The sequence below is a fragment of the Mixophyes fleayi genome, chromosome 6 (genome assembly GCF_038048845.1).
Source record: "Mixophyes fleayi isolate aMixFle1 chromosome 6, aMixFle1.hap1, whole genome shotgun sequence".
In the NCBI taxonomy this organism is placed as follows: Eukaryota; Metazoa; Chordata; class Amphibia; order Anura; family Limnodynastidae; genus Mixophyes; species Mixophyes fleayi.
Window position 1 is genome coordinate 220855004 of NC_134407.1, and position 25591 is coordinate 220880594.

At 41.0% G+C, this 25591-nt stretch overlaps 2 protein-coding genes across 3 annotated transcripts in view; one reads left to right on the top strand and one right to left on the bottom strand.

Annotated features, from left to right (window-relative positions):
- The window catches only part of LOC142159810 (uncharacterized), a 60979-nt gene extending 35444 nt beyond the window's left edge, over window positions 1-25535 (top strand). The window contains exon 14 of the mRNA XM_075214562.1: window positions 24861-25535. Coding sequence (XP_075070663.1) covers window positions 24861-25442 — 582 coding nt within the window. The 3' untranslated portion in view covers window positions 25443-25535. The remainder of the gene's footprint in view (window positions 1-24860) is intronic.
- Window positions 1-25591, bottom strand: part of LOC142159934 (gastrula zinc finger protein XlCGF66.1-like) — a 112617-nt gene that overhangs the window by 55309 nt on the left and 31717 nt on the right. The gene's annotated exons all lie outside the window — the stretch shown is intronic.

Below are 25591 nucleotides of genomic sequence, written 5' to 3' on the forward strand. Positions count from 1 at the left end.
TCTCCACTTTTTCAAACCCACAGTTTAGTAAATATACCCCCAAGTCTTACCTAGTAAGTAGTAACTCTGGTTTTATTTCCTATTTTATTTTCTGAAACTTATTGATATGAAAAAGAAGGTAAAGATGGACCTGCCCAAATGCTTACAAGCTAAAGGGTGCGGGGAAATACTGATACATAAGGTATTGGTATACCAATTGAGCTGCTGGTGGGGAAAGTGTATGCGGCTACTGTAAGGGAGAAGCATTATCAGTCGTGGATATTAAAGCTGACATTAGTGACTGGAATTTCTATACAGCTGCTGATCGTGTGGTATGGTTGAAATGAAGAGAGATGGTGGAAGGTGAAACATGCCTTTGTTTTATACTTAGGGGAGATTACCTACTTGTTTATTGTAAGACTAACCCAAATTACATCCTACTGCTGTTACAAGATTGTTCTATTGGTCTTGATAAAAGTTCACCAGAGAAAAAGCGTGCTAGAGCCCAGGTGGAAGGGACTTTACTAGATGTGTTTGCCAAGACCGAATGTATATAGAACATATATATATATATTTATATATATACATATATATATAATATATATATATATATTGTGTATGTTTGTATTGGGCTCCACAGTCAAATACCGGTTGGAGTGCCCATGCTGACCCGTGTCCACCGCCGAAAGCGCCTACCATGGGCGTGTAATGAAGGAAGGTGGCCTGATCTGATGATTCATCTTTTCTTTCACATCATGTGGACAACTATATGCGCGTGCATCATTCGGAGAAGATATGGCACTAGGATGCACTATGGAAAGAAGACAAGCCGGTGGAGGCAGTGTGTTGTTCTGAGCAATGTTCTGTGAAATCTTGGGTCCTGGCATTCATGTGGATGTTACTTTGACATGTACCACCAACCTAAACATTGTTGCAGACCAAGAACAACCCTTTACGGCCATGGTATTCGCTGATAGTAGTGGCTTCTTTCAGCAGTAATGCGCCCTGCCACACTGCAAAACATTGTTCGCAAATGGTTTGAGGAACATGACAGAGATCAAGGTGTTGACTTGGCCTCCAAATTCCCCAGATTTCAATCCGATCGAGCATCTGTGGGATGTGCAGGGAAAAACAAGTTCGAGCCATGGAGGCCCCCCCGCGCAACTTACAGGACTTAAAGGACCTGCTGCTTGATAAACAGGACATCTTCAGAGGTCTTGTGGAGTCCATTCCTCAACAGGGCTGAGCTGTTTTGGCGGCATTAGGGGGACCTACACAATATTAGGCAGGTGGTTTTAATGTTGTATACGATAGTCTGGTGTTGTAACAAATATTGGATATGATTTAGTTATTATTGTGATATATAGGACAGCGCTATTGACAAAATGAATTCCTTCAAAGGGAAAAAACGGAGAAGAGGTGCTCCCTAATTGAATAATTTGTAAAACGGGTGTGAACTTGGATATCAGGAGGTCCACATATACTTGTTTACATAGTTTGAGAATGTTCAAGAGGAACAAAACACGTCAGCAGTAAGAACGAGAGGGAGAAGGAAGGTGCTGTTATCTAGACCACTTGGGAAAATACGATGTATCGCACTTACCTGTAGTGGAGCCAGACTTCGAAGTGTGGATCTGTGACTGGAGGCTTGTTCAGTGGATTAAAGTTTACATTACAGAGGCAGAAGAGGGTCGTACAGGTGGCCACCTGAGGTTATTGTTGGGAGAATTTGACTACAATTTAGTTTGAACAAGAATCCCAGTGTGTGGGTAATTGATAAGTAGTTTTGTCTCCTTAGAAGATACGTAATGCATGTTTTCACTTTAAAGTTTACCTCCTATATTTTGCTTCGGTGAAGAACCTGGTACTGAGATATGCAAAAATCCCAGGTCACGGGTAATTAATACAGAGCATTTGTTACCTCTAAATGGAATATGTGTCTGAAGCTAAAAAGTAACAGATTTGAAATGTGAAACTTATTTCCTCAGTATTAACAGATCCTTTATCACTATTAGAAGCTGAGCTCCGTTATAAGAAGATATAAGGGGCGATTATTTCTTACCATCCACGTCCAACAGTCTTTCTTATTGTTATGGTTATTATATGCTGATGTTAATGTATTTTTATGCAATTATTTGCTGAAAGTGTATCATGTGTAATTAAATGTTATTATAATATTATTGTAGTTTGCAGCTTCTGTAGTTTCTGCCAATTGTGGTTAACTGATGACAATTGTGATAGTTTTTCAGTGTGTTGTTTAGGTAGGTTTCAAATTGGTTTTAATTTTGTGGCTGATCGGTATATATATATATATATATTAGACTACTTAATGTATATGTATAACTTCACATACACATGATAAATGGTATGCACCCTGTATATAACATAAAATGTAATTCATACAATACTTATACAACATACAATTTGCTGTACATATAATAAATAGTATGTACCTTGTATATAGTTAAACTATATAACATTATGTATTATAACTATATATATATATATATATATATGTAACACTGGTATAACATATAAGAGCTACAACGCTCATATAACATGATACAATACTTATACAACATACAGATTACTGTACATATAATAAATGGCATGTACCTTGTATATAGTATAACATATAACATGATACAATACTTATACAACATACAGTTTACTGTACATATAATAAATGGCATGTACCTTGTATATAGTATAACATATAACATGATACAATACTTATACAACATACAGATTACTGTACATATAATATATGACATGTACCTTGTATATAGTATAACATATAACATGATACAATACTTATACAACATACAGATTACTGTACATATAATAAATGACATGTACATTGTATATAGTATAACATATAACATGATACAATACTTATACAACATACAGATTACTGTACATATAATAAATGACATGTACCTTGTATATAGTATAACATATAACATGATACAATACTTATACAACATACAGATTACTGTACATATAATAAATGACATGTACCTTGTATATAGTATAACATATAACATGATACAATACTTATACAACATACAGATTACTGTACATATAATAAATGACATGTACATTGTATATAGTATAACATATAACTTGATACAATACTTATACAACATACAGATTACTGTACATATAATAAATGACATGTACCTGGTATATAGTATAACATATAACATGATACAATACATCTGAAGTAAAATATTCTGTTCACAACACTGAGCCCGGATCTCACGCTGTTATGTAGTGGAAACAGCAGAGGGAAGTAAAGTACACAGTAATAATAATACACTATTGTCCTCAGTGTAGGGAGAAGATAATGTAGTTACTGCTACTTTCTTCTAGTGAGCGGACATTATCTTGTAGTCCAGGTAGTGAAAGTACAGATAGTGATAACAGTGCAGACCAGCGGCGGCCATTTTCATGTAGTCTCTCAGACGCCCTGTAGTCATATCGTTCTCTATTGTCCGCTTATTACACGTGACCTCCGGAAAGGGTGAGATCCCCCCATACTTCATTATATGTGTTGTAATGTGTAATATAATATTATACTGTTATTATATACAGGGGGCTGTACAGTGATATATGGGGAGTAATAACTCCCAGCACACACTGATATGGGGGATTATTATTATTATATAGAGGAGAGGGGGCTGTACAGTGATATATGGGGAGTAATAACTCCCAGCACACACTGATATGAGGGATTATTATTATATAGAGGAGAGGGGACTGTACAGTGATATATGGGGGTAATAACTCCCAGCACACACTGATATGGGGATTATTATTATTATATAGAGGAGAGGGGACTGTACAGTGATATATGGGGAGTAATAACTCCCAGCACACACTGATATGGGGGATTATTATTATTATATAGAGGAGAGGGGACTGTACAGTGATATATGGGGAGTAATAACTCCCAGCACACACTGATATGGGGGATTATTATTATTATATAGAGGAGAGGGGACTGTACAGTGATATATGGGGGTAATAACTCCCAGCACACACTGATATGGGGATTATTATTATTATATAGAGGAGAGGGGACTGTACAGTGATATATGGGGAGTAATAACTCCCAGCACACACTGATATGGGGGATTATTATTATATAGAGGAGAGGGGACTGTACAGTGATATATGGGGAGTAATAACTCCCAGCACACACTGATATGGGGATTATTATTATTATATAGAGGAGAGGGGACTGTACAGTGATATATGGGGAGTAATAACTCCCAGCACACACTGATATGGGGGATTATTATTATTATATAGAGGAGAGGGGTCTGTACAGTGATATATGGGAGTAATAACTCCCAGCACACACTGATATGGGGGATTATTATTATTATTATATAGAGGAGAGGGGACTGTACAGTGATATATGGAGAGTAATAACTCCCAGCACACACTGATATGGGGGATTATTATTATTATTATTATATAGAGGAGAGGGGACTGTACAGTGATATATGGTAGTAATAACTCCCAGCACACACTGATATGGGGATTATTATTATATAGAGGAGAGGGGACTGTACAGTGATATATGGAGAGTAATAACTCCCAGCACACACTGATATGGGGGATTATTATTATTATATAGAGGAGAGGGGACTGTACAGTGATATATGGGGAGTAATAACTCCCAGCACACACTGATATGGGGGATTATTATTATTATTATATAGAGGAGAGGGGACTGTACAGTGATATATGGGAGTAATAACTCCCAGCACACACTGATATGGGGATTATTATTATTATTATATAGAGGAGAGGGTACTGTACAGTGATATATGGGGAGTAATAACTCCCAGCACACACTGATATGGGGGATTATTATTATTATTATTATTATATAGAGGAGAGGGGACTGTACAGTAATATATGGGGAGTAATAACTCCCAGCACACATTGATATGCGGGATTATTATTATATAGAGGAGAGGGGTCTGTACAGTGATATATGGGAGTAATAACTCCCAGCACACACTGATATGGGGGATTATTATTATTATATAGAGGAGAGGGGACTGTACAGTGATATATGGAGAGTAATAACTCCCAGCACACACTGATATGGGGATTATTATTATTATATAGATGAGAGGGGACTGTACAGTGATATATGGGGAGTAATAACTCCCAGCACACACTGATATGGGGGATTATTATTATTATTATATAGAGGGGAGGGGGCTGTACAGTGATATATGGGAGTAATAACTCCCAGCACACACTGATATGGGGATTATTATTATTGTATAGAGGAGAGGGGACTGTACAGTGATATATGGGAGTAATAACTCCCAGCACACACTGATATGGGGGATTATTATTATTATATAGAGGAGAGGGGACTGTACAGTGATATATGGAGAGTAATAACTCCCAGCACACACTGATATGGGGATTATTATTATTATATAGAGGAGAGGGGGCTGTACAGTGATATATGGGAGTAATAACTCCCAGCACACACTGATATGGGGATTATTATTATTATTATTATTATTATATAGAGGAGAGGGGTCTGTACAGTGATATATGGGGAGTAATAACTCCCAGCACACACTGATACGGGGGATTATTATTATTATATAGAGGAGAGGGGACTGTACAGTGATATATGGGAGTAATAACTCCCAGCACACACTGATATGGGGGATTATTATTATTATATAGATGGGAGGGGACTGTACAGTGATATATGGGAGTAATAACTTCCAGCACACACTGATATGGGGGATTATTATTATTATATAGAGGGGAGGGGACTGTACAGTGATATATGGGAGTAATAACTCCCAGCACACACTGATATGGGGATTATTATTATTATATAGAGGAGAGTGGGCTGTACAGTGATATATGTAGAGTAATAACTGCCAGCACACACTGATATGGGGGGATTATTATTATTATTATTATTATTAATATTATTATATACAGGGGACTGTACAGTGATATATGGGGAGTAATAACTCCCAGCACACACTGATATGGGGATTATTATTATTATATAGAAGAGAGGGGGCTGTACAGTGATATATGGGAGTAATAACTCCCAGCACACACTGATATGGGGATTATTATTATTATTATTATTATATAGAGGAGAGGGGACTGTACAGTGATATATGGGAGTAATAACTCTCAGCACACACTGATATGGGGATTATTATTATTATATAGAGGGGAGGGGACTGTACAGTTATATATGGGAGTAATAACTCCCAGCACACACTGATATGGGGATTATTATTATTATATAGAGGAGAGGGGTCTGTACAGTGATATATGGGGAGTAATAACTTCCAGCACACACTGATATGGGGATTACTATTATTTTATAGAGGAGAGGGGTCTGTACAGTGATATATGGGGAGTAATAACTCCCAGCACACACTGATATGAGGGATTATTATTATTATATAGAGGAGAGGGGACTGTACAGTAATATATGGGGAGTAATAACTCCCAGCACACACTGATATGGGGGATTATTATTATTATTATATAGAGGAGAGGGGACTGTACAGTAATATATAGGAGTAATGACTCCCAGCACACACTGATATGGGGGATTATTATTATTATTATATAGAGGAGAGGGGTCTGTACAGTGATATATGGGGAGTAATAACTCCCAGCACACACTGATATGAGGGATTATTATGATTATATAGAGGAGAGGGGACTGTACAGTGATATATGGGGAGTAATAACTCCCAGCACACACTGATATGGGGGATTATTATTATTATTATTATTATATAGAAGAGAGGGGACTGTACAGTGATATATGGGAGTAATAACTCCCAGCACACACTGATAGGGGGGATTATTATTATTATATAGATGGGAGGGGACTGTACAGTGATATATGGGGAGTAATAACTCCCAGCACACACTGATACGGGGGATTATTATTATTATATAGAGGAGAGGGGACTGTACAGTGATATATGGGAGTAATAACTCCCAGCACACACTGATACGGGGGATTATTATTATTATATAGAGGAGAGGGGACTGTACAGTGATATATGGGAGTAATAACTCCCAGCACACACTGATATGGGGGATTATTATTATTATATAGAGGGGAGGGGACTGTACAGTGATATATGGGAGTAATAACTCCCAGCACACACTGATATGGGGATTATTATTATTATATAGAGGAGAGTGGGCTGTACAGTGATATATGTAGAGTAATAACTGCCAGCACACACTGATATGGGGGGATTATTATTATTATTATTATTAATATTATTATATACAGGGGACTGTACAGTGATATATGGGGAGTAATAACTCCCAGCACACACTGATATGGGGATTATTATTATTATATAGAAGAGAGGGGGCTGTACAGTGATATATGGGAGTAATAACTCCCAGCACACACTGATATGGGGATTATTATTATTATTATTATTATATAGAGGAGAGGGGACTGTACAGTGATATATGGGAGTAATAACTCCCAGCACACACTAATATGGGGATTATTATTATTATATAGAGGAGAGGGGTTTGTACAGTGATATATGGGGAGTAATAACTTCCAGCACACACTGATATGGGGATTATTATTATTTTATAGAGGAGAGGGGTCTGTACAGTGATATATGGGGAGTAATAACTCCCAGCACACACTGATATGAGGGATTATTATTATTATATAGAGGAGAGGGGACTGTACAGTAATATATGGGGAGTAATAACTCCCAGCACACACTGATATGGGGGATTATTATGATTATATAGAGGAGAGGGGACTGTACAGTGATATATGGGGAGTAATAACTCCCATCACACACTGATATGGGGGATTATTATTATTATTATTATTATTATTATTATTATTATATAGAGGAGAGGGGACTGTACAGTAATATATAGGAGTAATAACTCCCAGCACACACTGATATGGGTGATTATTATTATTATTATATACAGGGGACTGTACAGTGTTATATGGGGAGTAATAACTCCCAGCACACACTGATATGGGGGATTATTATTATTATTATATAGAAGAGAGGGGACTGTACAGTGATATATGGGAGTAATAACTCCCAGCACACACTGATATGGGGGATTATTATAATTATATACAGGGTAGTGTACAGTGATATATGGGGAGTAATAACTCCCAGCACGCACTGATATGGGGGATTATTATTATTATATAGAGGAGAGGGGTCTGTACAGTGATGTATGGGAGTAGTAACTCCCAGCACACACTGATATGGGGGATTATTATTATTATATAGAGGAGAGGGGACTGTACAGTGATATATGGGAGTAATAACTCCCAGCACACACTGATATGGGGGATTATTATTATTATTATTATTATTATTATATAGAGGAGAGGGGACTGTACAGTAATATATAGGAGTAATGACTCCCAGCACACACTGATATGGGGGATTATTATTATTATTATATAGAGGAGAGGGGTCTGTACAGTGATATATGGGGAGTAATAACTCCCAGCACACACTGATATGAGGGATTATTATGATTATATAGAGGAGAGGGGACTGTACAGTGATATTTGGGGAGTAATAACTCCCAGCACACACTGATATGGGGGATTATTATTATTATTATTATTATTATATAGAGGAGAGGGGACTGTACAGTAATATATAGGAGTAATAACTCCCAGCACACACTGATATGGGTGATTATTATTATTATTATTATATACAGGGGACTGTACAGTGTTATATGGGGAGTAATAACTCCCAGCACACACTGATATGGGGGATTATTATTATTATTATTATTATTATTATATAGAAGAGAGGGGACTGTACAGTGATATATGGGAGTAATAACTCCCAGCACACACTGATATGGGGGATTATTATAATTATATACAGGGTAGTGTACAGTAATATATGGGGAGTAATAACTCCCAGCACACACTGATATGGGGGATTATTATTATTATATAGAGGAGAGGGGTCTGTACAGTGATATATGGGGAGTAATAACTCCCAGCACACACTGTTATGGGGATTATTATTATTATATAGTGGAGAGAGGTCTGTACAGTGATATATGGGAGTAGTAACTCCCAGCACACACTGATATGGGGGATTATTATTAATATATAGAGGAGAGGGGGTTGTATAATGGGGGATTATTATTATATAGAGGAGAGGGGTCTGTACAGTGATATATGGGGAGTAATAACTCCCAGCACACACTGATATGGGGGATTATTATTATTATTATTATTATTATTATATAGAGTAGAGGGGGTTGTATAATGGGGGATTGTTATTATATAGAGGAGAGGGGTCTGTACAGTGATATATGGGGAGTAATAACTCCCAGCACACACTGTTATGGGGATTATTATTATTATATAGTGGAGAGAGGTCTGTACAGTGATATATGGGAGTAGTAACTCCCAGCACACACTGATATGGGGGATTATTATTAATATATAGAGGAGAGGGGGTTGTATAATGGGGGATTATTATTATATAGAGGAGAGGGGTCTGTACAGTGATATATGGGGAGTAATAACTCCCAGCACACACTGATATGGGGATTAATATTATTATATAGAGGAGAGGGGGACTGTACAGTGATATATGGAGAGTAATAACTCCCAGCACACACTAATATGGGGGGATATTATTATTATATACAGGGGACTGTACAGTGATATATGGGGAGTAATAACTCCCAGCACACACTAATATGGGGGGATATTATTATTATATACAGGGGACTGTACAGTGATATATGGGGAGTAATAACTCCCAGCACACACTGATATGGGGGATTATTATTATTATTATATAGAGGAGAGGGAGCTGTACAGTGATATATGGGGAGTAATAACTCCCAGCACACACTGATATGGGGGATTATTATTATTATATAGAGGAGAGGGGACTGTACAGTGATATATGGGGAGTAATAACTCCCAGCACACACTGATATGGGGGATTATTATAATATAGAGGAGAGGGGTCTGTACAGTGATATATTGTGAGTAATGTCATGTTCTAGCACAGACTGTTTATGGTTTGAAGATCTGACACAGAGATTGCTGCAGTGTGTTACACGTGAGGAACTGAGGGAGGGACCGACAACAAAGTAATTAACAATGCTTACCACTGTATGATGATCATTGCTTTGATAACAACCCTGCTGCAAGTGTGATATGCTGTGGACATCTAGGTCAGACATTCCCACCTATGGATATGGAGGATATCTATTAAAGGGGGGTGTTACCGGAAAGACAAATTTGTAGGGCACTCTTTCCCCATGGTGTGTGGGCTCCTTATATGCTGTGGAGACATAGAACTGCTTGACTGAGCCTTTCTCTATGTCAGTTTGCAAATAATTCCATTTTTTTCTCTATGAATTGTGACCAGACTACTTTCAGCAATGTTTCTATACGCTGATAATACATAGAATATTCCCTAAAATATCATATAAATCCCCAATTCAGACATTTGTGATAGATTTGAAATAGAGCACAATGAACTAAATGGTTGTCTGGAGGACAAGTCTCCAGGACAGAAGAGGACAGTTGGTGTAACCTTAAGCAACACAGCATTGTGTGAAGGTCTCTGATGAGTCTTATGAAGCTGGATCAGAGAGTCTTCAGAGAAGCACTGACCAGGCCTGTAGGGCTTATGGAAGGGAGATGGACTTTATGGTCAATCTGTATTTCATATCTGATGATGTTTATTATTATTATTATATGTACTTCTAGGCGATTGATCTCTGAGGAGTCAGAGAGTCTTTGAAAATGGAGAAGAACAGGAGTGAGAGGATATTAAATCTCACCCTGGAGATCATCTATCTGATAACTGGAGAGGTGAGGGATTCTGGGAATGTTACAGTGACATCACTCTTATCTCTAATAATAAAACATGAACCTGAGGGAGAGGTGACCTTGGAGAAATACAAGGACACATTACTCAACCACTTTCTATATCAGGAGTGTGCAATTCAATGTACTCGGAAACATTATTTGTGGCCTTTAACTTCCGTGAGATCCTATAGAAACAATTATATTATAATCGTTGTCATCTAGCTTATTCTGTGTTTCTTTACCTACCTGTGACCGATTCCCATATGCAATGTCTTCGCTCACCTGCTATCTTCTGTGAGCCGGGTTATCTAAATGGTCTGTTCATCCAAACCGTACATCCACATCATGCTGCTGGTTGCACTACACCTACTACAGAAGGTGATTCATTTGTGAGGGCCGCCATATATGGAGGACTCGGTGAAGATAGCGATAGCTGCTAGAGAGATATGTGCTATATACTCCACCTTTCTGTATATATGAAACAGTTACATATAGGATATGGGCTATATCTGTAAAATAGACTGTATTCAAAAGGGTGGATTTGTCCCTTTTTAATTGATATCTCTCTCAATACACAGGATTATACAATAGCGAAGAAGACATCTGGTGATCATGAGACACCCAGAGGCCGTCCCTGTGTGTCAGGAGGATTGAGCAGGACCCAGAGCTCCATCACGTTGCCTCCACCTCACTCACTGATACATGACAGAGACAATGACCAGAAGATCCTGGAACTGACCAACAAGATCATTCAGCTGCTGACTGGAGAGGTGACTGCTGGGAATGGGACATTATACAGTAACACCAGGGGATGTGTCTGGGTGATGACTGTATCATTGTGTGTGTCAGGTTCCTATAAGGTGTCAGGATGTCACTGTCTATTTCTCCATGCAGGGGGTGGAGTATTTAGAAGGACACAAGGGTCTGTACATGGACAAGATGATAGAGAATCCCCCACTCCTCATATCACTGGGTAAGATGAAAGTTTATTCTATTATAAAGAAGGGAGCAAGCCAACCTAGATGTACTTCATCTGACAATCACAAATTACTATGTATTCAGTCATTGTGTGTCTCCTACAGATGGGTCCAGCAACAGAAGTACCCCAGAGAGAGGTTCCAGACAGAATTGTACAGAGAAAAGTCACAGTATCCCACATGAGTATCAGGTAGATGGAATTTAGTATCTCACTGTTACGGCTTCCTAGTAAACTTCATAAGCTTTTAGAAGAGGCAAAAGAGCTCTTCACCTACAGCATCCGCCTTTCCTTTAGAAACACAGGTATTTTGATGCCTCCAGGACTTAAATACAGAGTTGTTAAAGCTTATAACCAGAACTGGTATCGCAGAGATAGGAGGCTGAGAGAGGCAACTCTAAGCTCAGAATAACAAGGGCAAAGCCAGAGGTCGAGGGTCAGAAGCAAGTAAGGAGAGGTACAGGATCAAGGCAAAAGTTCTGGGCTGGCAGCAGACGAGGGTAGTCCAGAATTACATGCCATGGGGTCAGGGGCAATCGTCAAACAAACAAGGTCCAGGTAACAAGCCAAAAGGTCAAAACAGTTAGTCAGACTGGTTCTCAGAACAAGGAGCAGGTTCAGCAATTGCAGGGCATGGATGCTATAACTGGCAGGGAGGCTTAGCACTCCTTGCCTTTTAAACTCATGAGAGCCAATCAGAAGTGGTGAAAAAGTGCACACTCCCACGCCAGCATAGGCGACTGCAATCATGTCACCAGCCGGGGTGGAACCATGACAGGTATCCCAGTTACCCTGGCAACGACCGGGGCAAAAAGGACCGGACATGAAGTCCCAGCTGCTAGAGCTGGGACACAGTGGGAAGGTACTCGAGCCATCGCATCTAGCCACACTTACCAAACATTTAATACCAAAGTGACTACTCACTGTATGATCTGTAGAGTTGTCAAGGTCTTATACACTGATTTTCTTCTGTTTTATCTCCGTTGAAGAAATGCGCCATTATTAAAATTTTGTGGGTTGTTTAGGGTGAAGACTTGGCTGATATTAAGATAGAAGAGACGTATGTGAGGGGTGATCAGCAGTGTAAGGAGGAGGAAATACTAACTGATATCTGCTCACGTGAGTAATAAAAACTTATTGCAGTATTGTGTGACATAATCTTTTTTTTCAATCAACATCAATCTCTTATTCTACACTCTGCTCAAGGAAATATGTTGTTGAATTGTGATCGGGAGCACTTCTGCAGTTAGCGAGTCTGTCTGGTGGGTTACAGTTTGCATTGTGAGAGATATGTATATGGTGGCTGAAGCTCTATTGCTTAGGGCTAAAGTGAGAATTTTGTTGTACAAAGGGTCTTTATTAGCAGGTCAGGAAAGGGTAGTTATAGGAGAGAGGAGTAGTATTAGTGAAAATGAGAGGGAAGGGTAAAGGATATTTAGGTGGGGACAGCATGATGAAGTTCATCATCATCATTTATATATATAGCGCCACTGATTCCCCAGCGCTGTACAGAGAACTAATTTACACCACTCCCTGCCCCATGAGAGCTTACAGTCTAAATTCCCTACAGACTGACAGACTAGGGTCAATTTTGTTAGCAGCCAATTAACATACAAGTATGTTTTTGTAGTGTGGGTGGAAACTGGAGCACGCAGAGGAAACCCACGCAAACACGGGGAGAACATACAAACTCCTCACAGATAAGGCCATGGTCGGGAATTGAACTTATGACCCCAGTGCTGTGAGGCAGAAGTGTTAACCACATAGCCACCGTGCTGCTGAACGTTGTATTCGCAGAGCGGGAAGGATAGAGGATATTTAGGTGGGGGGGGGGGGCATGATGAAGGTGAGGCTGAAGATCCTGGGCCTGAGTCATTAAGGTGAGCAAAAGAAAAGAGTAAGTTTGCTCCTGGACAAACCATGTTACAATGCAAAGGGTGCAAATCTGTTTATTATTTTGCACATAAGGAAAATACTGGCTGCTCTTTCATGTAGCACACAAATACTTTTATATTTACAATGAAATTTAAAGTCGATCTAGGACATACCCTACCCCAAACATAAATCTGTCCCAACACTTTAAATCTACTCCCCCTCCAATGATTTTGCCACAGTGCAAATTTACTCCTTTTTCATGCTTTGCGCTCTTTAATGACTCATGCCACCTGTTTGCAGAGCGGGACGAAAAAAGATGCAGAAATTAGAGATTGAGCAGACAAGGTCCATCACAGTGGGTGGAGATGAAATCCCTGGGAGGATGCTGGCACCATAATAATAAATTTTAACATTAATAAGTCCACTGGTGGAGAACAAAGGAGAGAGTAAGTGAAAGACGCAGAAGAGAGAGTGGGGTTGTCGGTGGAAAAGTTGAATTAGTCTGTTATGAGAGTAGGTAGGTCAACATATAGGAAATGAGTGAGCCAGGCAGCAGAGTTGTGAAGGAATTGGGAAGCTGCCCCTGAGGGCAATAAATGACAACAACATGAGGTTGGAGAGAGAATAGACAGATAGTGTTGACCTCACAGGAAGATATGGAGAAGGGCGTGTTTGGGGGTATGATTTAGAAGGTAGGATGCCTACAGTCCCACCTTATCTATTTCAGAGTCCCCCGTAGTAGAGAGGTTGCAGGGGATGTAGTGTCAGAGGAGTTATGGGCATAGACTAGAAACAAGGGAAGTAGTGAAGGGGAAATAGTAATGGAGGGGGAAGAAATAGGATACTTGAGAGAAGAGTAGGAGAAGGAGAGGAGACGGTAAATTGAATAAGTGCATAGTGGAGTGATGCGAGAGATGTGGATGAATGTGGTTTTGAGGGACTGGGAAGAAATTGATCCAAGTTGTGCAAGGCAATGAAAAAGGTGGAGGCTACTTGCACCCTCAGGGCTGGGGTAGTTGAGTTTGCAGCCTGTGCACTTTAGACAAGTGGTCCAGTACAGTGATATTTGAGCTCAGTGTGGTCCAGCAGCTGAATAGAGATTGTAGGCACTCTTCAGTATTTGTTTGTCGTTTACCAACATTTTTCACAAATTTTCAATGCGTTATACTTGTGAGCATGAGAGAAAGTGTGAGTTAGAGCTTAAGCTAATGTACACCTGACTCTAAATGCATTCACTCACTGTGTGTCTCCTACAGATGGATCCAGTAGCAGAAACACCCCAGAGAGATGTCCCCGTCCTCTTTATTCTCAAGATTGCGCAGAGGTAAATCACAGTATCCCACAGGAGTATCAGGTAGATTGAATTTAGGATTTCTCCAAACAACCAAGCTACTTTTTACTATATGATCTGTATTATTATTATCGTTTATTTGTTAGGCGCCACAAGATTTCCGCTGCGCCGTACACAGTACAAACAGTAGACTATACAGGGTGAAACAGTACAGAACAATCAACAAAAAATACCAATACTTCAGAAACTCCAGGCAGGCTAATGCAGTAAAGACGGAGCAGAAGAACAGGTGTGGAGACAAGAGGGAAGTGGGCCCTGCTCATGCGAGCTTACATCCTAAGGGAGGGTGAACAAACAGGAAAAAGGGGAGCCAGTTGAAGCATAGGGGAGAGAAAAGGGGGGCCGGCAGGAGAGAGGGGAGAACGAGCTGAGGAGATGAAGGGGTTAAGTGGATGGTTGGTAGACTTTAAGGAACAGGTGAATATTAAGTGCCCGTTTGAAGGAGCACAGATTAGGAGAGAGATGGATGGAGCGAGGGAGGTCGTTCCACTGAAGAGAGGCCGTATGGGAGAAGTCTTTGATTCTGGAGTGGGAAGAGGTTATCACAGTGGAGGAGAGGCGGCGGTCATTGGCCCAGTGCAGGGAGTGGGCAGGAGTGTGAATGGAGAGCAGGTTAGTGATATAAGGGGCAGTGGACTGGGAGAGAGCCTTGTAAGTGGTGGTAAGGAGTTTGAAAAGGATTCTGTAGGGGAAGGAGAGCCAGTGTAAGGCAAGGCAGAGAGGGGAGGCAGAGGAGGAGCGGCGTGAAAGGAAGATGAGTCTTGCAGCCACATTGAGTATAGAGCGGAGGGGGGCGAGATGGTCGTGGGGAAGGCCAGTATGAAGGAGGTTGCAATAATTGAGGCGGGAGATGACAAGTGCGTGAATGATAGTTTTGGTGGCATCCTGAGAGAGGAAGGGACAGATGCATGCGATGTTGCGTAGCTGGAAGCGACAGGCTTGGGCGAGCGTTTGAATGTGGGGGGCAAAGAGAGAGAGGAGTCGAGAGTGACACCCAAGAATAAGGGAGTGAACTTCTTCACCTGATGTAGGGCAGAAGGAGCACCAGAGTTGGTTGATGGAGGGAGGTGAAGCGATGAGTGTGGCGGCAGAGGGATGGGAGGAGGAGATGTTCAGTCTGATGGCCTCAATTTTGGAAGAGAAAAAGGTGGCAAAGTCAGAAGCAGAGAGGGAAGGCGGGATAGGGGGGGGGAGGAGGGACTTAAATAAGGATTGTTTAGCGAGGGACAGGGCAGAGCAGAAAGAGGAGAGGATAAATTTAAAGTGAAGGAAGTCAGCCAGGGAATGAGATTTCCTCCAGAGGCATTCAGCTGTATGAGAGCACCTTTGGAGGAAGCGGGTGAGTTTGGAGTGCAAGGTTTGGGGAATAAGGCGGCGGCGGATAGAAGAGGCCCGGGGCGACAGCGTCCAGGGCAGTAGTGAGGGAGTGGTTGTAGAGAGAGGACGCCTGGTCAGGGCAGGCCAGGGAGGGAAGAGATGATAGTAGGAGATTTTCAAGAGAGGATAAGAAAGAGGTAGGGTCAGAAGCATCAAGGTTGTGCCTAGTGAGGGTGGCTTTAGGCGAGGTGGGAGCAGGGGAGGAGGACAGAGTGAAGGAGAGGAGATGGTGGTCAGAGAGTGGGAAGGGAGAGTTGGAGAAGTCACAGAGATCGCAGAGATGAGAGAAGACAAGGTTGAGGGAGTAAACAAGACAGTGAGTGGGGGAAGAGGTCCACTGAGTGATGCCAAGGGAGGAAGAAAGAGCGAGAAGTTTGATGGTGGCGGAGTCAGAGCAGTTGTCAATAGGGATGTTGAAGTCGCCAAGTATATGGTGGAGGGAAGGTCAGAGGAAAGGTAATGGGGGAGCCAAGCAGCGAAGTTGTCAAGGAAAAGGGAGGTGGGGCCAGGGGGACGATAGATGACGGAGACACGGAGGTTGATGGGGGAGAAGAGACGGATGGAGTGTACTTCAAAGGAGGAGAAGGAGAGGGAAGGTAAAGTGGGAGTGTGATGATACCAGGATATTAGGGTAGGAACCCAGAAGAAAGCCCTGGTATCAAGAGGTTCAGGATCACACAGGCAAAGAAAAGGTGTGGATATTTATTACAGGTAACTGCAAACAATAGCTTATATATATCAAACAATAATTTAAACAACACCCAGTGTTCACCAAACTTCAACCATCACCCAGTAACACCCCAGTGCTCAATAACCCCAAATTGTTTATAACAAAAATAGTTTTTTTTTACCAGTTCAAGTTATAGGGGAAGGATGATGTCCGTGATTGATAGAATAAGCCAGGTAGAGCAAACAACTCTGCAAGTCCAGGAAAAGCTTGTAATCCAATAGCTACAATACTCCCAGGTAAAATCCTCAGCACACGGGCAGCAGTCGAAACTTAAACGCCAGTAGCTTCTCAAAGCAAAAATCACACACACCCCAGAAGTCTCTCCTGCAGGCCTTCTTAAGGGGACAGCATTTCCCCTCTTTGAGACACGGTTCCATCTTCCGCTCTCCTCTGGCGGGGTGCGCCTCCCCTTATCAAATCGGCACTTAGACGGCATCTTCCCTCGCCTAAAGCCCACAATGCTTTTCGTGACACTTTCTACCCTAAAGCCTTTAGGAGTAAGTTCAGGATAATGTGGTAACTGGTTTTAGTGCTAACTGCTTTGCAGAGCCCTGGAATGTATCACGATACAGTTCCCCTGCAGCTCTACCCAGAGAGGACCTGGGACTGAGTGACCCCACTGCTTGCCACCAAAAATGTGAAGATACCGGGTTAAGCTGGCCCAATGCTACCCACTTCACGCTGGCTGCCCACCCACGGGTGCCTTTCTATGCCAGGGAAGTCTACCCAGTACCTTCTAGGATTCGCATGGTCACTCAGGCAAAATGCAGTTATAAAAATACAACAGTATATTTATTGTCATACAAGCAACACTAGAATAGTATGTACACACCGTAAATAAATGCCAGGCAGGTTTACCACATTATCTGTCCCTTACCCCAATAGCTTAAGGAGATATAGTCACCTGGCTGTCCAGACTTCACAACCCATGGATCTCTCTCAGCTGCATATATAGACTAGTTAGAGAACGACAACTCAAAACTCGATCTTGCACCTTCATGAATGAAATCCCAGAATGAACACCCTTCCCCCCTGGAGTCGTTCCTTATATCTCAGGTCTAATTTCCACAGTCTTTCCCCTCCCTGGGCAAACCCCTGGGTCTATTCTTCTTAACCATTGGTCAGTGCAGGACTAGTGGATTTGGACAGGGCAGTGAAGATGAGCTGTCCTTTCACAGATGCCCCCTGCTGGGATGCAGACAGAACGTCTGGACTAGTCCTAAGGAGAACAATTTATGCTAATTGGCTTCCCCTACTTCCAAGGATAAGGTAGAAGTGAGCCCCTCCTAAAATTAACCCCTTACACTACTTTGTGATGTCACAGGGTCCCCAGCTGTTCCATGCTTCCTGTAGAGGAAGGAGGAGGAGAATGACTGCAGCTCCAGCCCTATCAACTGTATTGTGGACACCACCTGATCTTTACCCATAACCCTCCTGGCTTCAGTTTTAGGACAATGAATAACATTACTGCAAGTCATCAATATATAATACACAATATACATATTTACATTGAACTACAATGTCCCCTTAACCACATGTAATTGGACAATGCAGTTATAGTCTGATGAGCTGGGGAACAAAAGCAAAGGCTATAAAAAGTACTATAATCCACATTATGTGAGAAACAGAATGATTAGCCCATCACACACTCGTTTTGTCACAGGGAGTGACCCGAAAAGTGCAGCTAGGGGATAGGAGGAGGCCCACTCCACCTTCTGGAGGCTCATCTGGTCTGGTGGAGTAGGTGAAGGAGAGGCCCCCATAGGAGAGAGCGGCGGGTGAGGCAGTATCAGAAGAAGTAAGTCAGGTTTCGTAGAGAAACTGTGTGGGTCTTATACACTGATATACTCCTCTTTAATTTCAATTAATGAATTCAGAAATAATTAAAGTGTTATTTTATTGTTTAGGGTGAAGATCTGATTGATATTAAGATAGAAGATACAGATGGAGAAGAAGAGATGTATGTGAGGGGTGATCAGCAGTGTAAGGAGGAGGAAATCTCTACAGATATCAGTACTGGTGAGTAATAAACATTTATTACAGAAGAGTGTTACACATTGTCCTTGTTCAGTCACTACAACAATCTCTTATTTTACACCCTCCTCTGTCAGTGCAAACTAAGTAGGAAAAATCATACAATCTTTAGATTGTAAGCTCTCACGGTCAGGGCCTCTTCTTTTGTGTCCTCTTTCCTCTTTTCCCGTTACCACCAGCATACCAGTGCCCTTCCTCCTCCTCAATCAGGGACTCTTCTCATTTGCTGCGCTCACTTTGCTGGATACAGATTCAGTTTCTGCTGTTTTACATATTTTTATTTCCCCCTCTCCCCATAACTCATGTTTTAGGGAGAGGTTTTCCCCCCACCTAGCTCCTCAGTGTTGGTTATAACATTGCTTGCTGGAGTGTTGGTCAGCCTATATTGTAGTGCACTACCTATATTGTTGTAGTACATTTTTGTTGTCTTTCTTGTTTTGTCAAGTATTTTACTGTATACTCTCTACGGCTCTGTAGACTCCTTGTGGAGCCTTTTCAATAAAATGTATTATTATTATTATTATTATTAATAATACATTTTTTGTTGTTACTAATAATAATGATAACAATGCATTATCTGCCCATTTGAGGAGACAGGGACCATCAACCCTTATTAGACTGCTCTGCTCACATAATTTCATTGTGTCTCCTCTCCACACTCTATTCTCAATATACATTCAGACATCTAAGCAATGGTAGGAAATGGCCCTTCTCATGACATTGCTTAAAATCTAGTAAGAAGACACAGCTGAGAAAAGAGGAGCGAGTGTGGCTCTGAGTAAAGGTTTGGACAGTTGTGAGGGTGCATTTGTGTGGGCAGTATAAGTGGGATTAGGGAGAGCTTTAATAAAGAGATGGGATTTCAGGGAGTGTTGAAAGATTTGAAAGCTGAGTGAGAGTCTCTTCGAGCATGGTAGGGAATTCTATAAGTGGGTACCATTGTCGACAGGATAGAGAGGATTCAAGGCACATGTAAATCTAAAAGGACAAGTGGGAGAGTATTTGAATGTATGAAGGAATGGTTTTGTTGAGCGCTTTGTATGTAATGGAGAGTAATTTGATTTGAATACTGAAGGACATGGGGAGTCAGTGTACGGAATTCAGAGATGTATGGCAGTTGTGGAGTGGTGTTAGAGGAAAATCAGTTTTGCCAGGGCTTGTATTTGGATTGAAACAGGGATTGATAGGTCAGGGGAATGCCAGATAAGAAGGTAGTTGCAGTCAAGGTGGGAGATGAGAGAATGGAAAAGAGTTTTGGTTGCTTCTCGGGTAAAGGGTGTACTATGGCAATGTTTTTAGGTGTGGAGGTGACAGGACTGGGATAGAGACTTGAGGGAGATTTGTGGGGAGGTTGTGACTCTGGGAGGAGGGAAGATGATAAATTCTGTTTTAGATATGTTGAGCTTTAGGGAGCATTGGGACATCCATGTGGAAATAAGAGATAATTCGCTAGTTATGAGAGATCATAGAGGAGAGGTCAGGGAGGAGAGTCAGATTTGGGTGTGATAAGCATGGAGGTGGTATTGGAGGCCAAATGAGTGAATTAGTTCACCAAGAGAAGATGTGTACAGTGACAAAAGCAAAAGCAGAGTGCTGAGAACAGTCTTTTGGATTACCAGGCACAACAGGATAGCTGCAGCTACAGGATAACCAGAAAAACCAGACAGGAGGAAGGTCAGGCAAGTCAGAGTCAGGAGTTGAAGTGATCCATAAGAATACCAGGGAGTAGACAGGAGCATAGTAAAATGATGCCAAGGTCTGGGTCGGAAGAAAAGGTGAAAAACAATGGAAGAAAACAGGAGTCAGATACCAGGGGACAATCAGGACCAGATCACAGGAGTTTCAGAGAGAGACTAGCACTGACACATTTTGCTGGAACAGACAGTATAATAAAGGCCAGACAAAGGTGAATAAACAGGGGAGAGAGATTAAGTCCTGCAGGTGAGGAGGAAATGTCTGAGTATAACAGCAGCACCTATGGTAGCACAGAGGCACTGCAGGCCTGATTCAAAATAAGGAGAGAGTCCTAACAGGAAATAGGGTCTAGCGTGCAGGGTGTAGGGCTTGATGATGGGTGAACAGGCTTCATCCTCTGTTACTGGAGAGAAGGATAGAATGAACTGAGGGTGAATTGGGGAGTGTAGAAAATGTGGGTGGGGTGTGGCATGAGGAAATATCTCGTCAAATGGTTTTGATTTTGCGTATGAAGTAGTTGGTAAAAGCTTTGAGAGATGAAGGGGGGAAGGTGTAGGTGGTCAGAGAAATGAGTTGAAGGTGGCAAAGGAGCTTCAGTGGTAAGAAGATTGTGTGGATATTAGAGTTTTGAAGTTTGTTTGATTGACAGTGCTGTAAGATGGTTGAATTTATAGTGGAGGAAGTTTCTGTGTGCGTGTGGTGCAAGTGGGGGAACGTGAGGTCAGGAGAAGCTGAAGTGAAGTGATAAAGAAATTGAAGGTCCAGATATCGATGAAGCCTTGGTTATTTATTGCAATAAAGTGTGCGATCAACCAAAGATAGCACACTGTATACACACAGCAGTACAAAGCAGCAGATAAGCAGATTCAAAAACCTATCCTGAATATTAACCCTTCAGTACTTTCACATAAGTACGCTGCTGATGGAGTGTTGGAAGGCCAAGTTACAGAAACTAGAGATTGGGTAGACAAGGTCAAGGGATTGTTTATTTCAGTGGGTGGATATAAAGTCCACTGGACAAATCAAAGGAAGAAAGTGAAAGAAATTTAGTGGCAGCAGGTACTTTACAGTTGTCAATCGGAATGTTCAAATTGTCTAGTATGAGAGTAGGTCAAAGGATAGGAAATAAGTGAGCCAGGCGGCAAAGTTGTAAAGGAATTAGGAAACTGGACCTGGGGGGTCAGTAAGGCCAACATGAAGGTGGAGAAGAGAGATTAGACAGATAGTGTGGAAGAAGAGAAGGATAGGGAGTGTTATGGTGGTATGACTCAGACGGTACATTATGGAGAAAGTAGGATACCTACTGCATCACCTTGTTTGTTTTTGGGTCTGGGAGGCTGAGATAAAGTCCCCCATAGGAGAGAGCTGCAGGAGATGTAGTGCCAGAGGATGTAAGCCAGGTGCCTTTGAAGGACAAAGAGGTTGAGGAAAATGAAAATGAATTGATATCTGAGAGTTTGCTGCAAACAGAACTTGCATTTCAAAGTGCACATGGAAAAGAGAGGGAGGTTAGTGGAGATATGTGGATATGGTTGGAGGGATTAGAAACATGAGAAAGGAGGTAAATGCATTAGGTGCATGGTGGAATGATGTGAGTGAATATGGATTTCTATGGTAGATATTGTGAGAGTGGGAGGAACAATTGATCCATGTTGTGGAGGTGGTTGTGGCTCCTTTGATGCTCCCTGCCTGGGGTAAAGAAGTGTTCTCCAGCAGTTAAACAGAGATGGCAAAAGCAATGACAGTTGAACTCTGTAAGCTGTTCCCTCTTTGCAATCCCTCTATGCCCTACCCTGCAGCTTCCATCCCATCTCTGTGCTTTTCTACATTGAAGCTCCTTTACTTGTCTTTAACCATAGTTTGTTTGTTTGTTTTCTACCTTGAATATTTCAAGTAGTGTACACCCATTACCAGGACTTGCTGATAGTTTAGCCCACATCTACTCTTTCTTACAAGACTCCAGTGTTTGTGTTTTAGGATGGTGTCTGGATGGGCATTGTGGCTGAACAATGTCACTGACAAATGAGGCTTCATATACTATGATGCTGGCTGGGCAATGTGTATACTTGGCAAATGTTACTTACCAAAGTCTGCATTTTGGGTGGAGATGTCCATTGTGGCTGTGTGTCACGAACACGATCCCAGCTGCCGTGACTTTGTGGTCACAGGATTCCAGCCCGCAGTGTCTCTTTACCTATCACACAGGTAATATACCTACTGAATCGACCCCAAACAGCACTCTCACACCCCCAGACACTTCAGGTTTGCCACCACCTATTGAATACACGCAATAGGACCCCAATATACTGTCCCACACTGGCACACAAGGCTTCTAGCTATCCACAGACTAGCAAGACCCACACCAGCAAGCAAAGGGTTAACTCTTCACACCTCCAGACTGTTACACAAATGTAAATGCAAGCACACACAGCTTATTAATCAAATGTATCAACAAATCACATACTGTCATTCAGAGGGTTAACTTGGCCGAGCTATATTCTTCTTAACAGGCAAATGGATTCGTTAGAGTATCAAGGACGCAACATATTAAATTTATAGATTTAATATACAAAAGTACAGGGCATACAGATATAAAATAATGAATAAGCGATTAATAGATTGCCATAACAAGCAAAACAGTTTAAAATAATAGGGGTTACATTCAGAGTGGCACTTGGGTGAATTGCCTTTTCTGGCCAAGGGAAATTGGCTTGGAAGATGGACAGCTTATCAATGTAAATTGATTTCCCAAAAAGTCTGACAATTTGCTGTACCTGGTCTCAGACTTTTAAAGACACTTCCACACTTCTTTCTACCCCCAGTGGGTTTTGGACGGTGACACTTTTTACTCAATTTTATTATTAATAAATCCATTAGGACTTTGTCCATCTTTTGATACCAAACATGATGGAAATTTTGACAATGTGACACACCTTTTCCAAGGATATGTGGTTTTAGCTGTTCCCGGATACCACCTATACCTGTCATTCACAACCCTGGTGTGATTTCTGCACCTCAGTATGGAGTGGCACCAGGATTTCCCAAAATATGAACTATGAAGACATTTTCCTTGGAAGCTCATATTTCTATATACCTGTATAGGCCTTCAACATGCTGCCTTGGGCTGCAAGGATGTCCAGCTGTGACCGGCTCCACAAAGTCTATCCAGGAGTCAGAAAACTAACTTGTGTCAGGATATATCTCACAGCAAGAGTTGTTTGAAGCTGCCAAAGGTCACACTCCTATCTTCTCACACTGAAATGTGCAAATACGCATACAACAGACTTTGTCTTCACATTTTATACTTTAGTAGCTGAATTTATCAATGGATTCATTTGGTGTAATATATTTACACTGCATTTATGATTTATCCCTTATTCCCCACAATTATGTTATGGGTTAACCCTTATAAATAACTGTAAGTTCTCTATTTTCACGACACTGTGCAATGGTCTTATCACTGTGGCTGGAACTATGTTGGTTGTGTTGTGTTGTGTTTTTTGCCAATATTCAACAAAAGGCATTTACTATTTGTTTCTTTATAATAAAGTGTTCATGGTTTGCAAATTTAAATTATACAAGTGAACATCTTAAACTCAATGATAATATGAAAATTGTGGGGCATTATAATCTGTTACTTAATGTAAAAACAAGATGTCTATTTCTATCCATTTTATTCCCAGCAGATGGAGGCAGAAGCAGGAATACCTTGAAGGGACATGACATATTATCTACAGCTTTTGGAATGGAAGATGATAACATCATACAAGATTCTCCAGGACAAAATTCCGTGTCCCTAAATATACATCAAGTACACAAGAGTGCAGATATATCATCTGGTCACTCTAATCACAAGGAATCTTCTCCTGATAACTCAGATTTTGCTACATATTATTCAGCTCATATAGTTGATAAAATATTTACCTGCTATGAGTGTGGTAAATGTTTTTTACAATACTCAGTCTTTATGAGACATCAGAGAACTCACACAGGTAAGAAACCATTTTCATGTTCTGAGTGTGGGAAAGGTTTTACATATAATTGGAATCTTGTAGTTCATCAGAGAATCCATACAGGTGAAAAGCCATTTCTATGTTCTGAGTGTGGGAAATGTTTTACAAATAAATCAGGGCTTGTTACACATCAGAGAACTCACACAGGTGAGAAGCTATTTCCGTGTTCTGAGTGTGGGAAATGCTTTCCAAATAACATAAATCTTGTTAGACATCAGAGAATTCACACAGGTGAGAAACCATTTCAATGTTCTGAATGTGGGAAAGGTTTTACAGAGAAATCAAATCTTCTTACACATCAGAGAATTCACACAGGCGAAAAACCATTTCCGTGTTCTGAGTGTGGGAAATGTTTTACAGTTAAATCTGCTCTTGTTGAACATCGAAGAATTCATACAGGTGTGAAGCCATTTTCTTGTCCTGAATGTGGCAAAAGCTTTACACAAAGACCATGCCTTTTTAAACATCAGAAAATACACAGAAGAGAAAAGCAATTTACGTGAGATTATAGGCCTGAAACAGGATTACAGCAATACTCTAAATATTTTTAAAGCTGTTGATTTTATTAATTTATATGATAAAATAGTCATTACTATATGTACAAAGTGTATGCTCAAAGGTATCATTAAATCACAGAGTTATAGTGATCACA